The 16,172-nt window shown below is 53.3% G+C and overlaps 9 protein-coding genes across 9 annotated transcripts; 5 read left to right on the top strand and 4 right to left on the bottom strand.

Moving 5' to 3' along the window:
- Positions 1–17: 17 nt before the first annotated feature.
- MGYG_04644 (60S ribosomal protein L38) lies at positions 18–482 on the top strand (the record flags this gene model as incomplete). Its single annotated transcript, XM_003172005.1, has 3 exons — positions 18–81; positions 214–342; positions 433–482. The coding sequence occupies 3 exons, from the start codon at positions 18–20 to the stop codon at positions 480–482; spliced, it is 243 nt and encodes an 80-aa protein (XP_003172053.1).
- A 534-nt stretch (positions 483–1,016) lies between these two features.
- MGYG_04643 (N-acetyltransferase 9) lies at positions 1,017–1,976 on the bottom strand (the record flags this gene model as incomplete). Its single annotated transcript, XM_003172004.1, has 3 exons — positions 1,017–1,682; positions 1,791–1,870; positions 1,955–1,976. The coding sequence occupies 3 exons, from the start codon at positions 1,974–1,976 to the stop codon at positions 1,017–1,019; spliced, it is 768 nt and encodes a 255-aa protein (XP_003172052.1).
- Positions 1,977–2,272: 296 nt separating this feature from the next.
- Positions 2,273–4,273, bottom strand: MGYG_04642 (DNA polymerase subunit delta-2; the record flags this gene model as incomplete). The annotated part of the gene is made up of 5 exons (XM_003172003.1): positions 2,273–2,562; positions 2,621–3,632; positions 3,704–3,835; positions 3,962–4,148; positions 4,236–4,273. The coding sequence occupies 5 exons, from the start codon at positions 4,271–4,273 to the stop codon at positions 2,273–2,275; spliced, it is 1,659 nt and encodes a 552-aa protein (XP_003172051.1).
- A 310-nt stretch (positions 4,274–4,583) lies between these two features.
- MGYG_04641 (hypothetical protein) lies at positions 4,584–5,368 on the top strand (the record flags this gene model as incomplete). Its single annotated transcript, XM_003172002.1, has 4 exons — positions 4,584–4,772; positions 4,906–4,952; positions 5,085–5,143; positions 5,199–5,368. The coding sequence occupies 4 exons, from the start codon at positions 4,584–4,586 to the stop codon at positions 5,366–5,368; spliced, it is 465 nt and encodes a 154-aa protein (XP_003172050.1).
- A 325-nt stretch (positions 5,369–5,693) lies between these two features.
- MGYG_04640 (2-nitropropane dioxygenase) lies at positions 5,694–6,755 on the top strand (the record flags this gene model as incomplete). Its single annotated transcript, XM_003172001.1, has 1 exon — positions 5,694–6,755. One exon carries the CDS (start codon positions 5,694–5,696, stop codon positions 6,753–6,755), a length of 1,062 nt encoding a protein of 353 aa, XP_003172049.1.
- A 664-nt stretch (positions 6,756–7,419) lies between these two features.
- MGYG_04639 (alpha-taxilin) lies at positions 7,420–9,120 on the bottom strand (the record flags this gene model as incomplete). The annotated part of the gene is made up of 5 exons (XM_003172000.1): positions 7,420–7,935; positions 8,017–8,260; positions 8,329–8,477; positions 8,546–8,820; positions 8,982–9,120. 5 exons carry the CDS (start codon positions 9,118–9,120, stop codon positions 7,420–7,422), a joined length of 1,323 nt encoding a protein of 440 aa, XP_003172048.1.
- A 904-nt stretch (positions 9,121–10,024) lies between these two features.
- Positions 10,025–13,284, top strand: MGYG_04638 (mitochondrial presequence protease; the record flags this gene model as incomplete). The annotated part of the gene is made up of 2 exons (XM_003171999.1): positions 10,025–10,407; positions 10,500–13,284. 2 exons carry the CDS (start codon positions 10,025–10,027, stop codon positions 13,282–13,284), a joined length of 3,168 nt encoding a protein of 1,055 aa, XP_003172047.1.
- Positions 13,285–13,672: 388 nt separating this feature from the next.
- Positions 13,673–14,691, bottom strand: MGYG_04637 (s-adenosylmethionine (SAM)-dependent methyltransferase; the record flags this gene model as incomplete). Its single annotated transcript, XM_003171998.1, has 2 exons — positions 13,673–14,207; positions 14,285–14,691. The coding sequence occupies 2 exons, from the start codon at positions 14,689–14,691 to the stop codon at positions 13,673–13,675; spliced, it is 942 nt and encodes a 313-aa protein (XP_003172046.1).
- Positions 14,692–15,246: 555 nt separating this feature from the next.
- Positions 15,247–16,137, top strand: MGYG_04636 (hypothetical protein; the record flags this gene model as incomplete). The annotated part of the gene is made up of 2 exons (XM_003171997.1): positions 15,247–15,721; positions 15,785–16,137. The coding sequence occupies 2 exons, from the start codon at positions 15,247–15,249 to the stop codon at positions 16,135–16,137; spliced, it is 828 nt and encodes a 275-aa protein (XP_003172045.1).
- Between the last annotated feature and the right edge of the window lie 35 nt (positions 16,138–16,172).

Below are 16,172 nucleotides of genomic sequence, written 5' to 3'. Positions count from 1 at the left end.
CGTACTTATCGCCCACCATGCCTTCCGAAGTCTCTGATATCAAGCAGTTCATTGAGATCTGCCGACGGAAGGACGCTTCCTGTACGCTTTTCCCTAGGAATATTGTTTCTGTGCATATGTCACTCAATGCTGTCAACCAGACACGTTTATATGGGCTGAAGATAGAAGTATAATCAAAGACCACGCTGACTGATTCTCTTCTCTTCTTTTTAGCTGCTCGCATCAAGCGCAACCGCACCAACCAGCAGATCAAGTTCAAGGTCCGATGCAACAGATTCTTGTACACCCTCATCCTCAGAGACGCCGATAAGGCAGACAAGCTCAAGCAGAGCTTACCACCTGGTATGTTATCTTTACCACCTAATAATGAAATGATGGAGGATGAGGCGCATCATTGCTAGTTTTACTGACGGGCTATCTCACCTTTCTTAGCCCTGAAAATTATTGATGTCTCCAAGGGTACCAAGAAGAAGACCACCTAGATATCGAGGATGGGTGAAATGAGGGGTGGTGCTGTTGAATAAAAAAAATATCTAATGCGGGAGGGCATGATTTTACGTCAGGAAAATTGGATGGAAGAAGCGTGGCAAATGGTCCAGCACATAATCTACAGAGATTCATTGTGTATTGGGAAGCCAATTGATGTAATTACCGCCGGAAAACACGCCATAACCGCGTCCCCGATCCCGGATTGACTCGTTTTTATGATATCCCAATAAATTACTCCCTACCTGAGACTTACAACCAGGACTTTTGTCACAAGCATATTCACAATGCACGTTTGCATACAGTATAATGTAAATGACATTGTACAAACTCTCGGAAGGATATTACTGCATATCATATATTTAACGATGAGGCTGGGTTTATGTGCCAGGGCTAGTATACAGTCAATTATCAGTATACTCGGTTTCTCAAATCGCAATGCGGCGAGGGTAAGCAAAGAACCTTTCGAGACTAAGCTATGACAAAGATGCGGCTTAAGAACTACCAAATCCTAACAATTCCAATAATGCTCAGTTGTAAGGCAACTCGCTATAACCTTCTATACCGTAATACTTCATCCATTCTTGCAGTTCTCCAGAGGCTTCTAGTCCGTGCTTCCTCAATTCTAATTCTCCAAAGACGTTCGGTTCATCCGATACAGCAGCAAACCCAAGGCTCTTGAAAAGAGCCACACTTCGCTCATTGCTGGCTGCGATTCTCACCACGAAATATTCCAGTTGTTTACCCGCAGTGGCTTCCAGTCCTCCTTCCTCAGAGCCAGTCTGGCCCTGAAACTCAGATAGAATTTGGTCCATATGGGTGACGACGTAGTTCAAGAAACAGATCAGACTGGCTCTCCCGAAGCCTTTTCGTTGCAGCTGCTTCTCCGCAATCATCAGCTCTAGCTCTCCAACAATGACTTCTTCTGGTGTGCAGTCTAGGCCCTCGTCATTGCTACCCTGCTCTTCTAGTTTCAAGAACAGGTTTACATCCCCTATCATTCGATTGGGAGCATCATCGCTCGTAGGCTTAACTCGATAGGAGTTCGCCGCTTGAAACCGGTCGGAAGCGTCCGTCAAGGGTATGGGGTGGCAGATGATGAAGGTCAACTTGTCTGCATCTTTCCTCCAGCTCTGTTGCATCTGATACTCTTCTTCTAGAGTAAGCGGTTCCGAGGCTGTAGCTTCTTGTATCTCCTGATATCCTAGCACGGACGGGTCAGCGTCAGATTCCGGCCCGTGTCCGCTTTAACATTAAATGATATCCATGATCCTGAAACCCTCAGCCTTCCAGGGGAATCATACAGGGTCTTTCATCCATTCATGGTATTTCGGTACGTGGTGCTTTGAATATGGCACGAGAAAAACTCTCGAAGACGATACGCCTATAATAAACCGTTAGCAACCGTCTCACAGGGTTTGCCCCCTCTCCAACCCTTATGCATTAATTAAACTGTGTATATCCTTACATGTATTCTCGTTTACAAGCATCTTGTATCCTTTTTCTAGCTAAGCTTTGGGGACATGCGGTCCTAGGTTAGAGAGGACGTTGGAGGAGAGGGCAACTAACAATGCAGTTTTAATAGTTTAGGCATTAGTTAAACCTTAGGTAACAAGTGGGCTATCTAAGGACATCATCATCTATTTGATAGTTACTGGATTGGCATATTTGGATGACGCATTTCTACTTGACCATTGGTATTCCAGTGAGGATATCTCTACATTAAATTCTGTTGCTGGAGTTATAATAAGCCCCCCTTTGAAGGCGCTTGCTAAAACATCGATATTCATGACGCATCAGGCATTTCTTCTTCCTTTTCAACGGTACCGGCTTTCTCCAGAGTACCGAACTTGACTACTTCCACAGAGAGGGTCTCTGTGTCGAGCAGGACGATCTCACCGGTTTCGTGGAACTTCGGCAGGGCTATTAGCCTTACTTTTGTGATACTGTCATCCTCGGTCCCCCAATCACCCCCTTCGATAACAGTAGACTGGAAGCACGGCTGGTTCCCTGCGAAGAACACATGGGGACATGATTGTATGACAAATGGATCTTTGTCTTGGAATGGATAGCACCCTGAGAAGACGGTTAGCAATGAGCTGGTTAGAGAGTGGGCGTTATGTGAAGGACTTACATATGGTGTCTGGGGCAGTTGGGACGCCGCAGCGCCATTTAAGCATATGTTCCATCAGCTTAAGTCGTACGCCATTCTGTGTATCTTCGTCTTCATCGTCTTCTAGTTCTTCGAGACTGACATATCGGAGGATATCGTCTACGTTCTGTCCACTGGAGCCCCAAAATCTCCAACCTTCGATATCCCCTTCCCAGGGGTTGGTGACGTTATCTAGCCAGCCAGGCTCATAGGGTATGGCCTGGAGTTTTGGCGCTACTGGTGCGCAGTATGCTTTGGACCGAGGAAGCATAGCGGTGTGTATTTCCTGCTGTGGTAGAGAGAAGTTTGCTGGGTCCGTTTCTCCCGGCATCAGAGTCACAGGAATGCTTGGAAGAATATCAGAGAGAAAGCCGTCAAAGAGGGTGATCGGAGAGGCATTGTAGGCTGATGCATCGTAGCCGTACTTTTTTGGCTGGCGCTTTTCGGAGTTGGCAGCATCATCGACAGTAGAGGCAACCTTGGCCCCAAGTGAGTTACCAGCAATTACAAGGCGTGAAATCTGAGGAGGGCTGGTGGAGGTAAAATCTTCCGTGCTGGGGATGGATCCGGTATAACCAAGGAGGTAGTCCGCAAGGAGGGACAGGGCCACAGTATCACCGGAAGTGCCAGTAATGCCCAACCCACTGACAAATGCAATCTTTTTGCCTTTTCCAGGTCCGCTGCCGCCGCCAGCTTCTAGAGCAGTGTGTTTCCGCTTTGCGGGTACGCCGTCTGTAGTCGACTCCTGCTCTCTCTCCCACCGTCCCGGCTGCGGGGGTAAATCCGGGACTTTGATATCGACAACTTCGAATTCGCCGTCCGCGTTCTCCGTCCCGAGGACTGCGACGACAACACCAGTAACTAGGAAGCTTGATTGCAGCAAGCTCCCCGTGAGGACTAGTCTCCCGGACTCGTCTTCCACCATGGTCTGGGTGGGTTTTTTACTGTTGGGGTCGTTGTATGTCTTTTGTGGTACGGGAGCTGCAGTCCAGTTCTAGCGGTTTAAGGTACCAAAGGTCAGCATAACCTAGCATGGTCCGCTGCACAAAGGGCGAGCATACATACCTCTTTGGAGATGTCGTCCATGATACTGGGTTTTAACGGAAGCTCCATGTAAACGGTCCCCACGACCCACGAGAGCTCACCTTGCCGGACATCGAGCACTCGATCAACCCTTCGCGCGTACTCTCCAGCAATCTGTTCAATCAATGCAAAGTGAGCATTGCATTAGCGTCTTCCTTGTGTGAAGCTTGTGGTCCAAGTCCATGCCACCTTGAACCTACTTTTGATGGGTATCAGGATTGAGCTCTGCTGCACACGTACATTATAGCCTTCCCAGGCAGCCCTTGCTACCTCCGCGACAGCCGGCTTGAGCCTCGTCAGCCGTAGGAAGTAGATGTCTGAGTACTGCTGCTGGTAGTGTCTAGCTCCGCCGGGGGGCAACCGGAACGTGCCCATGGGGTTGTAGAGCGAGGGATCGCGGAACAGGGTCTCGGGGGCGCCATCTTCACTGCAATTGACCGTCGAGCGCGTCAGAAAAAGGGAACCCCCAAACGGCGTGAGATAGAGAGCGAAGAGCCAGACTCAAAAGACTTACAGCGGCGGGCAGAGGAAGGCCTCCGCGGGGTCCTCCATGGTCGTCTATGAGGCCGGTCAAGGTATCTCCTAGATAGCCACCACCAAAAAGCTGTCGCTGTAAGAACCGCGTCTTCCTATCAAATACGCGGATGTGCTTATGTAATAACTACAGCGCTTGGCAGGGACATATTACACTTTTTGCCGCCGCGGTTGTGCCTGTCACATACCTATACTAATTGGATATTCCACTTCTAGCTACGGCTCGCACTCATTACCCAAGGTATCCAGAGGCATCCATGGGACATCAGGCCTTTTGTCCCTTGAGGTGCAACAGCGTTTGCAGCACCAACAGACGCGACGATGGACGATGGAGGACACTCGAATAAAGTACCATACTTATATCCAGCATATAGGTATCTCTGCCCTTAAGGGGGTATCAGCAGAACCAAAGGGGGAAACGCACACCGGATCTTCCTCTCTTTTCTCCTTCGTCCTCAGCAGCAGCAATAGCCACCTGAGTACAAAGAGCTCCGTCCTTTTCGTCCATGCCGTGACGGTAGGCCAGATACCCTTCTAGATATTGATCTCACATGGATCCTCCCACTACTACACAACCCGGTATGGTCTCCCCTTCACCGTGTCACCGGAAATACATATCGCGGCTGCCAACTCAGGGCTGACGATTAAAGATTGTTGGGATATTCCACCTTAACCAGGCTCGTACACATTGCCCAAGGTATCCTTAAGGTATTAGGCCTTTTTGACCCTTGTGGTCCAACAGAATCCGAGACCATGGGATTAAATTTGAAGGTACTGGGCAAACGCTATATAGCACTACAGAATAGGAGATCTAACGAGATTTTCTCAGGCAAAGGCTTGGGCATAGCGCTATAGCAGCAGCTACAGTATTCCTCTCCATACGGAGCGGTAAGTAACCAACATCCGTACACATGTACGTCACAGCTAACTAATCCTAATTTAGTCGAGGCATATGGATTCATACGAAATGGAGTTTCCTGGCTGTCTCAATCTTTGGTCTATGGCCAGTTCTTCTTCCTCTCACCATACAGACTGCTCGAACGGGCCTGTGAGTTCTTCGGAGTCTTCTTATACTCGGACAACGACCAGCCAAGGATCTCAAGTATGTTGTAACCCTAAGCTTTGAGACGCCTCTATCTTTAGCTTCAAAATAGGAAGAAAGTAGCAGGATGGTCATCCTTGAGGTCTTGGTGAAGTACTCCGTGCCTAGGTAATTAACTAAGCAGTAAAGGCTCGCGTGCATCCTCGGGGAAATTGCTGGGCCGCGGCATCTCAGACTTACTAGGGGGTTGACTAGCATTGCAGTAACTGTCGATCAATTTACGATCTCTCCATAATGCATCATCTCTATACTCTCTTCTTGATTCTCTCTAGTCGTATCTTGCAGAGCAACTGTCTCTACAAACATTGATGATATAGTATAGTCACTTCTAGCAACATGGCTGCGACTCCGGCATCCCCTATCAACACCCCCCTATGCGAGCTCCTCGGCATCCGGCATCCCATCCTCCTTGCTGGCATGGCGCGCACCTCTGGCGGGCCCCTGGCAGCGGCCGTCTCTAACGCTGGCGGCCTCGGCACCATCGGGGGGCTCGGTTACAGCCCAGCGCAGCTGGAGGAGATGCTGGTCGAGCTGAAGTCTCATCTCAAGAGCCCCGGCCTGCCCTTTGGCGTTGACCTTGCGCTGCCCAAGGTCGGCGACGGCGCGCGGGCTACCAACCATGACTATACCCACGGCCATCTGGACGAGTTGATTGAAGTGACCATCAAGCACGGCGCAAAGCTGTTTGTCTCTGCCGTGGGCATCCCGCCGGCTCACACCATCAAGCGCCTGCACGAGGCCGGCATTCTGATCATGAACATGGTGGGCGCTCCCAGACATGCCGAGAAGGCGCTGCAGGCGGGCGTCGACATCATCTGCGCCCAGGGAGGCGAGGGAGGCGGCCATACAGGGGACATCCCCTTCTCGATCCTCATACCGGCCGTCGTGGACGTCTGTCGCAAGTACCGCAGCCCGCTGACCGGTAAGACACCGCTTGTTGTTGCTGCCGGCGGTGTCAATGACGGCCGCAGCCTGGCGGCCTCGCTGATGCTGGGTGCTGCTGGCGTCTGGGTTGGCACTCGGTTTGTTGCTGCGGAAGAGAGCGGTGCCAGCCAGCTTCACAAAGAGGCCGTGGTGAGTGCTGGCTTCGGGGACACCGTCAGGACCCTGGTGATATCTGGTCGGCCGCTGCGGTGCCGCGAGAACGACTATATCAGGGAGTGGGAGAGCAAGCCAGAGGAGATTCTACGACTGACAAAGAGCGGCATCGTACCGCTGATGAAGGATATGGAGGAGGACAAGGAGATAGATTTCCCCTTTCTCATGGGCCAGGTTGCTGCCGTCGTCAACGATATCAAGCCGGCCAAGGATATCGTCGACTCCATGGTGGCCGAAGCCCGGCAGATGCTGGAGTTGGGATGCTCTTACATGGGCGATAAGCAGGGCAGCAAGCTATGATATATTACTATCCTTATTCTATACTCCTTACGCTTGGGGTAACTAAGGGTTATGCCTTAGGGGAGTTGGAGACTCAGGGGCTATAAGCAGTGCAGACTCAATTAATCTCATATTCCAACTCTGGCAATGCTGTACTGGATAGGCTAGAGTATATAGACTAGAGGATAGCCTAGTGGACTACAAGATAGACTAGGAGATAGGTCCTTACTTGATATATAGCATCAATGGTAGAGCAACCAATCATTATGGTCAATACTGGGCCAAATTGGCCTTTTCGACCAATCCAATCAATCAAGAGGCCAAAGAAGTCAAGCAGTAGAAACGGAGTAGAGGAACAAAATCGTTACGCAAAACATTTCTAACTAACAGGGAGAGCTCAAGGCGTGGTAGACAGCGGTTGTTAAGGGGTTTATGTATGGTGCATGGTATCCAAGGCAGAGACATCAAAGCACCCCCTGGACCGTCCCGTTCAAAATATTGAACAGCCCGTCCAAGCGGTTAAATTCACGTCCTCTCTTAGCCTCGCATGTACAATCATACACACAACTTCCCCCATTTCTTATATCTTTCGGGTTTTTATCCTTTTTTTCTCTTTTTCTTTTCATTTCATGTTACTCTACAATGCAATGCGTGGCCAGCCCCTTTTTTTTTCAGGGACGACCACTTAATGCATGTACCCATTCAGGACGGGGAGATTCCCGTTTGATCGCGCTTCAACCATGGTTGGAGGCGGCGGCGGGCCAAATACAGGCTTCGTCGGCTGAGCTCCGCTTGCTGCTGGATGCTGGTGGAGATGGGGGGGCTCGTTCTCCCCGTGAGAGTGATATTCGCCGTCTTCACTTAGATCTTCCTCGTCTTCGTCTTCGTACTCTTCATATTCGCTCTCGGTGCCTTCGTCGTCCACGTCTAGCTCACCTTCGACGGCGTGCCCACGGCCTTGTTGCTGCATTCGCCGGCAAAGGGCTTCAAGGCTGTTGCTCTTCTTACGCCATTTCTCGAGCTCTTCATTATTGCGCGTGCGTTCCTCGGCCATTTCGAGGATGTTTCTATTTGTCTGGTCATGTTTGCGAGTCAAGGTTAGATTCTCCTTTTCAAGCCGTTTTGTCTTCTTGGACATGTCTTCCATCTCCTTTCGAAATGTTAAGAACAGTTCGTTGCTGTTGTTGAGGGTATCTTCAACCTGAGTGAACTTCGGTTTTAGCATCTGCTGCAGCTATTATTTCATCACGGAGGATGCTTGATCAAAATGGCGCTGCCATACCTGCTTGAATTTTTCGACGTAGATGTTGAGCTGGCTGCGAAGTTCCGCCTCAGTCTGCGAGAAGGTTGAAACCTGCGTGCTCAAGGCGCGGCATCTGGCAGCTTCGTTCTCTGCTCCGCGCCGTTGCTCTTCATATTTGGCAGTGAGACTCTGGATCTCCGCATCCTTGCTGCGCAGGACAGCCTTGTAATGCAGTTCTCGGGATTCAAACTGTTCCCCAATGGTCTTTATCTTTGCTCGAAGGCTATTAAAAATAGTCAGCAATCAATATAGATGCGGTTACAGACTCAATTGGAGGGCGGAACAACTCACGCTTCGTCAAGATCGATATCAACATTTTCCACTCTGGAACTTCCCTTGGCAGCCATCACATCCTGGATGTCGAAGAGTAACGAGTCCAGACGTTCATTCACAATGCCGCGGGCTCGTCTTTCGGTATCGTCAAGCCTCTTGTTTTCGTCCTGTCTCATCGATCAATATCCATCTTTTTGTCATATCAATCCGGGCCACATTTTCGGGGTAAACGCACTTTGACTTTCTTGTTCTCTTTGGTCAGCTCTCTGCACAGCTTCTCGAGCTTGTCTTTCATGGTCACGGTCTTGTTCAGCTCCGATTTCCCCTTGTCCTGGTCCTTTTGCAGCTGATCCGCACGCTTCTTGCTCTTGTTGTGGTCACGGTCCAGCTTTTTCATCTCCGCCAGAAGTTCGGTATATTTCTTGTGCACAGTCTCAAGACGGGTCATCGGGGACTCGATAGTGCTCAGCAGCTGGTTTAGATCTCTGGTAGCCTTCTTGACCTCGCGCTCTGTAGATAGTAACCGGGCCAAAAAGAAAAAGAGACGGCCGTGGGGTTAGAATGAATCACTCTTTAGGCGCAAAGAGAACAAGACAGTATAAATCCACAGGCAAAACAAAAAGAAGAGAGAAACAAAAAGAGAGACAGCTAGAGGTAGAGTGAGAACGTACCTATCTCTGCCTCCTGGTCCTTCTCACCCGCCGCATCCTGCTCGAGCTGCGATATCTTTGCAGCCAGAAGCTTGGAGGTCTCCCCCGGGTCGGCATGTTTCTTGCCCTTCCCTTTCTTTGCTATAGCCGTGGGAGCCATCGCAGTCGAACCCCTGGACCCTGAGCAGCGTCTCTATTCACTGATCGTACAAGACTCTCCGTCTCTTTTATGGCCGGTAGCTGATATCTTCGATATAGCTCTTCCAAGTCACCCACGGCTGGTCTCCGCTTCGGTCCCTCTCACGACCACCTCGCCGCTCAACAACAGGCAGCAGTCGGAACGTAGTACACTGGCAAAGGTGAGCTCCGCCGTCTTTACCATCCCAGTCGGTCGTCCGTCGCCTCGTAGCAGCGTCCCGAGGAGCAGCTTTCGTATGTGTGTGCGTGTGTGCGTGTGTCCCGGTGGGCAAGCAGTCGGTCCGCCCGCTGTGTCTTTTTAGTCCGAGCGAGGGTGAGGATGGCTGCCTGGCCGAATGCCGCTCGCTGTCTCTAACTCCAGCCTCTGCCCGCTTGTCTCTGTCTGTCCTCGCTGTCTCGCCGTCGCAGAGTCGAAGGAAGGGCTGCGTTTGTTCCGTCGAGGAGCCAAATTTGTCACAGAAACGAAGAAGAAAAAAGAGACCAAGAGAAAAGAAGAAGAAACAACCAATTGAAGCAGCGCCTCAGCGTCTCTAGCGCCAACTTCCTGCTCGGTTGTATTTTTCTTCGGGCCTGGGATTTATTTATCTACGGAAAGACGAAGACGAGGACGAGGACGACGGTTGGATAGTTTGTCTTTGCTTGTGTTAATTGCTACGTCGGCTATCGTTATCTCCAGAGGCTGGTCGTTGCTGGCCGTCGTTTTATACACAGTTCGCTATAGCTCGATTATTGCGATTACACCAGAAGCTCGCAAACGCAGGAGACTCGGATTGATCTCGGTTGGTTGGATTCGACGATGATAGTAGCTGGACGCTGAAGACGGGATACTACAAGAGGCTTGAGAAGAGACGGGGCCGGCTGCGAGGATGCTACGGTCAGGAAGCAAGCTGGGCAAGCTGGGAGGCTTCAGGGCTCCGGTGGCCTTGTCGAGACATGCACAGCAAGGGAGCGGCCTGGGATTGAAGCTGAAGGACAGGAGATGGGCGTCTACGTCGACCGTGACGGCGCTGGAGAGCTACCCGGCGGCTGGCGAGAAGCTGCATGGCTTCGTGGTGCAGCAGAAGAAGCACATCCCAGAGCTGCATCTGAGCGCCATCCACCTGAAGCACGAGAAGACAGACGCAGACTACCTCCATGTTGCGAGAGACGACAAGAACAATGTCTTTGGGATCTCATTCAAGACAAATCCTCCAGATGCCACTGGAGTGCCGCATATTCTCGAGCACACCACTCTCTGCGGCAGTGAAAAGTCAGTATAGTATATACTTGCTACCACAATCTACATACCCATAACGAAGGACGGTGACAAAAAAGAGCCAGATAGCTAACAATTCCTTTTAGATATCCCGTTCGAGATCCCTTTTTCAAGATGTTGCCCCGTTCACTGTCTAATTTCATGAACGCCTTCACCTCCTCAGACCACACCACATACCCCTTTGCTACAACCAACAAAAAGGACTTCCAGAACCTGCTGTCAGTCTATCTTGATGCAACGCTGCATCCGCTGCTCAAGGAGGAGGACTTTCGACAGGAAGGTTGGCGATTGGGTCCAGAAAACGCCCGGTCTGCCGAACAGAGCCAGGAAGGATCCTCTGGTGAGCAAGCAAAGGGCGACGAAATCGTCTTCAAGGGAGTCGTCTACAACGAGATGAAGGGCCAGATGTCGGATGCCAACTATCTCTACTATATCAGGTTCAGGGAGCAGATAATCCCTGCACTAAACAACTCGGGTGGTGACCCCCAGCATATCCCTAAGCTCACGCATCAACAGCTGGTCGATTACTCCAAGTCAAACTACCACCCGAGCAATGCACGAATATTCACCTACGGAGACATGCCCTTGGCCGACCACCTGGCCCAGGTTGGCGAAGTCCTCAACGGCTTCGAGAAGAAGTCCAGGCCGCTAGACGTCAAGTTGCCTATCGACCTGAGCTCGGGGCCAACGAATATCACGGTAACTGGGCCGATTGATACCTTTGCCAGCGAAGACAAGCAGACAAAGACGTCAGTCTCCTGGCACGCGGGGGATTCCAAAGATAATGTCGAGTTGTTTTCAATGGGAATCCTATCATCGCTACTACTTGATGGCTACGGCTCTCCGCTGTACCGGGCTCTCATCGAGAGTGGAATCGGCTCATCCTTCACTCCCAACACCGGCCTGGACACATCTGGGAAAGTGCCCATTTTCTCTGTTGGAGTGAATGGAATCTCAGAAGCAAGCATCCCAGACGTCCAGAAGAGCATACAAAAGGTGTTTGAAGAGCAGCTTGCCAAAGGCTTCAACGACGAGAAGGTCCAGGGAATGCTGCACCAGCTGGAACTCGCACTCCGACACAAGACAGCCAGCTTTGGCATGGGGATAATGGAAAAGGTCATCTCATCGTGGTTTAACGGGTCAGATCCCATGAAGGACCTGGCCTGGAACGAAGTGATCAACGAGTTCAAGAAGCGTTACGGAAAGGGAGGCTACTTGGAAGGGCTGATGCAAAAGTATTTCATGAACGACAAGTACATGGCGTTTACGATGAACGGGGACCCTACGTACAACAGCTCGCTGGTAGAGCATGAGGCTGCTCGCAAGGAGACGATGATGAAGGAGCTCAGCCAAAGGTACGGCTCGATGGAGCTCGCCAAAGACCAGCTCAAGAAGGAGGAGCTGGAGTTGCTCAACGTCCAGGAGTCCGCACAGCAAGCTGATCTATCCTGCCTACCTACGCTTACGGTCAGCGACATCCCACGGCAAAAGGAGAAGAAGACGTTAAGCGAGTCGAAGATTGACGGCATGGATGTGGTCTGGCGAGAGGCGCCGACCAACGGGCTGTCGTACATCCAGGTGCTGAAACCCCTGAACGAGCTTCCGGACCATCTCAGGCTGCTGCTCCCGCTGTTCAACGACTGCATCATGCGTCTGGGCACAGGCAGCCGGCGGATGGAGCAGTGGGAAGACCTGATCAAGCTGAAGACGGGCGGAATCAGCTCGTCCACGTTTTCAGCGTCTTCTCCGCTGGCGCTGGACAAGTTCTCTGAAGGGATGCAGTTCTCGGGCTTTGCGCTGGACAAGAACATCCCCGAGATGCTTTCGATCCTGACGGCGCTGGTGAACGAGAGCGCCTTTACGGGGCCGGATGCGCCCAGGATGATCGAGGAGCTGCTCAAGTCGAGCTGCAACGGTGCGTTGGACGCAGTGGCTGCAACGGGCCACCGGTATGCAGTGAACATGGCGTCGTCCACGCTGTCACGGAAGTTCTGGGCAGAGGAGCAGACGTCCGGCCTCTCTCAGATCCAGAAGATGGCCCAATTGCTTCAGGACGCCCAGAAGTCGCCAGCAAGCCTGCAGGAGCTGATTGGCCATTTGCAGACGATCCAGTCGTTTGCTCTGGGACGATCATCGAGCTTGCGAGTCCGGGTTGTCTGCGAGTCTGAGATGCGCGCAGAGAACGAAGCCGTACTGCAGCGGTGGCTGGCTGGGTTGAAGCCGAGTGCTAGTCAAATATCAACAACAACCGCAACAGCTACAGGTTCAGCAGCCTTCCTCAAGCCATCATCAGACAAGGTGCTGTATGACCTGCCCTTCCAGGTGTCGTACTCTGGCCTGGCGATGGAGACGGCGCCCTACGTGAGCCCGTCGAGTGCGCCCCTGAGCGTGCTGGCGCAGCTGCTGACACACAACTACCTGCACCCCGAGATACGGGAGAAAGGGGGAGCGTACGGGGCGGGCGCGAGCAGCGGTCCGGTCAGGGGCATCTTCAGCTTCTCGAGCTACCGGGACCCGAACCCGTTGAACACGCTGCGGGTGTTCAACCAGAGCGGCGAGTATGCGCGGGACCGGAGCTGGACGCAGCGGGAGCTGGACGAGGCGAAGCTGAGCATCTTCCAGGGGCTGGATGCGCCCGTGAGCGTGGAGGAAGAGGGCCACCGGTACTTTATGAGCGGAGTGACGCACGAGATGGACCAGGCCTGGCGCGAGCAGGTGCTGGATGTGAGTGCGCGGGAGGTGAGCGAGGCAGCGCAGAAGTACCTGGTCGACGGCAGCCGGCGGTCCTTCTGCCTGCTGGGCCAGAAGAAGGACGAATGGGCTGCTGATCTCGAGGGCTGGGAGGTGAAGAAGCTCTCGATGGCAGAGTAATGAATATATTTGTATTATAGATTGGATAGATGTAGGATAGATTTGGTGTACTTTGGATGTACTCTATATACCCAACTCACGACAGACACACAGATACATACGGCAGACTTGATATCTCTATGCTTGAGCGCTACGAACAGAGCTGACATCCTGCATCCTTTGCTCCATGGATGACAGAGACGTCAACCTTGATGTATATATATGTATATACGTGTATAAACTCAGGGGGGACAGCGCAAGATTGAAGAGCAAAACTAACCTCCGTCTTTCAGACCTGCCCAGCACCCTCGAGGCCCACGGGGGGCGGACTAAGAATGCGAGGACATACAGTGTATACTCTGTAGAAGTAGTAGCTATATGTATATATATGTATATGTGCGTGTATTAGTTATGTGGTAGGGGTCGGCCGCCGTGCAACCCCCCTGAGGCGGACGTAGCCCAGCCAGCTGGAACCGTCCTCGCGCGAGATGACGGGGTGCAGCAGGTCGCAGGTCGAGCGGACGGCCTCATCGCGGACATCGGGAGGTAGGGTCTCTATCATGGATGCCCCCATGAGCCTGACCCATCCTTCAATTCCGGTGTTACCACTGGTACCACTGCTAGTGTCGGGATCAAGGGTGAGTTTGGTCGGCCGATGCTCGACCTCGAGGGTATCAACAACAAAGCCGATGCCTTCGAGCGTTTCTCTCATCCAGGCGTCCGAGGGGAAGAACCAGGGGCTGGCGTCTCTAGCCTGCTGCAGCGGCAGCCCATGGCGCACGAGCGCGGCCAGCAGAGCAGCGTGGACCTCAGCGACGTTTCCGTGGCCGCCCATTTCGAAGACAAAAGCGCCACCGGGCTTGAGACAGTCGAAGATGGCCTGCAAAACGGCGATTCTGGTGCTGGCGTCTCTCAGGATCCAGTGCAACGCAGCATTCGACACTCTTAAGATACCGTCAGCACAACACTCTGTAGTACATAGTACTCCGTAGTAGATAGAGTATGTAATTGACAGACGTACACCTTGTCCCAGGAGCCGTCGACGATGTCAGTCTGGCCGAGATGCCTGCAGTCCACGACTCGAAAGGCCGCCCTCGCTGTCGCTGCCGCCGTCGATGGTCCTAACAGCGTGCGAGCAGCGTCGACCATGGCCGGGGACGAGTCGACTCCCAGGACGGCCCCGACGGCAGAGACGAACTTGGCCGTGAACTGGCCGTCGCCGCAGCCGACATCGAGCACTTTATCCTCCGCTCGAGGCTGCAGCAGCTGGAGGACCTTCTCCGTCAGCTGTGGCACGAAGCTCGCCGCCGCCGAATATGCCTGCGTCACCGTCAGCCACGAACCAATACAGAACCACCGGTATATACATTGATATGGGAGTCGCACCTCTGCAGACCAGGTGTCCCTGTCTGACTCCCGCAGCGCCATCTTCTGCTCCGTCTCCTGTGCGCCCTTCGTGTCAGTCGGTGTAACCGCCGGGAGGACTAGAGGATGCGCTGTTGAACAGAGCCGGCGCCACCAAGCCCGCCGTCCACGCTCTGCTGCAGCCACCGCGCGGCCAAGCTCGCCAAGGGGGCTCAAAGGTCGGGATCGCAAGTCGCTGGCAGGTCGCTGTCGGTAGTAGAAGCAGCGCAAAGGCGAGCTTGCAGTCGAATTCGCGGTACCAAACCTGAGTTGTTGGTGGAAAGTCGGCGTAGAAGTTGGAGGCGAGTCTCGATGTTGGCCAAAAGCCGGCGTCGCTTGTCCCGGCGGCTACAAGCATCTACAAACATCTACGCCGACTTCGACAGCAACATCGACCGTCATTATCGACAGCGAATAGACCCATCGATGTGCGTCGCCTTCGTGCCCAAGCAAGCCGGCTGATCAACAGGAGACGGAGCAAGAAAACACGAAAATCACAGAAAAGGAGGACTCAAAAGGGCGACTCCTACCAACTTCTACGACTTCTACGACTTCACCGTCAACCTGAGATGCGCCCTCATGGAGCGAGACGGCGAACGCGGCTACTACGAGAGCGAGGAGAGCGACGGCCAGTACGAGCGCCGCAGGAAGGACAGATTGAGCCATGAGCAGCGCCGGAGCGAGGGCAAGGAGCCCTTCCCGGAGCTCAACCTGTCACCCCCGGGGACCCAGGATACTCAGAGGACCCAGGATACTCAAGAAACACGGGTAGAGACACTCGAGATGGACACGCTGACGCCGGCATCCCTGGCGTCTCCAGGCTCTCCATGCTCGCCAGCGTCTCTGGCATCCCCAGGCTTCCCATCCCGGTCGAGCTCGCCGCTGTCTGTGGCCTCGGGCGAGCTGGGCATCGTCGCCTCGCGCCGTCTCACCACCGAGAGCGTCCTGACGACGGCGAGCCTGCAGCCCAGCGGCCCCTTTGCCGGCCTGCAGCGCTTCTGGTGGGCTCATGTGTCTGTCCGCGTCCCCCGGAAGCAGAACCGCGACCACTTCGGTACGATCTTTCTTTATACATAGCCTTCAATTGGTTGATAGATGGATGCTAATGCTTTGATAGCCCTCGAGAGAACGTTCCTGGCGTACATGCGGACGTCGCTGACGTTTGCCATGGTCGGGGTGCTCATCGCGCAGCTCTTCTCGCTCAACCACGCCGTCGTGCACAACGCCCAGTTCGGCTTCCACCGCGTCGGCAAGCCGCTCGCCTGCGTCTGCCACGTCCTCGCCATCCTCGTCGCCGTCGCGGGGGCCTACCGCTTCTGGCGCCAGCAGCACGCCCTCGCCCGGGGCAAGGTCTACGCCGGCGGCCGCGAGCTCAACTTCATCGCCCTCGTCTCTGCCGCCATCGTCGCCGTCATCTTCGGCCTCGTCATCGCCATCAGCGCCCGGCGCGACAGCGAGGCCGTCCTCTAGTCACCCTCGTCTTTATCTCTGTCCTTTCTCTGCTG

Source organism: Nannizzia gypsea, genomic scaffold (genome assembly GCF_000150975.2).
Source record: "Nannizzia gypsea CBS 118893 supercont1.4 genomic scaffold, whole genome shotgun sequence".
Lineage (NCBI taxonomy): Eukaryota > Fungi > Ascomycota > Eurotiomycetes > Onygenales > Arthrodermataceae > Nannizzia > Nannizzia gypsea.
The sequence above is the reverse complement of the archived record's forward strand: the minus strand, read 5'-3'. Positions and strand labels throughout refer to the sequence as shown.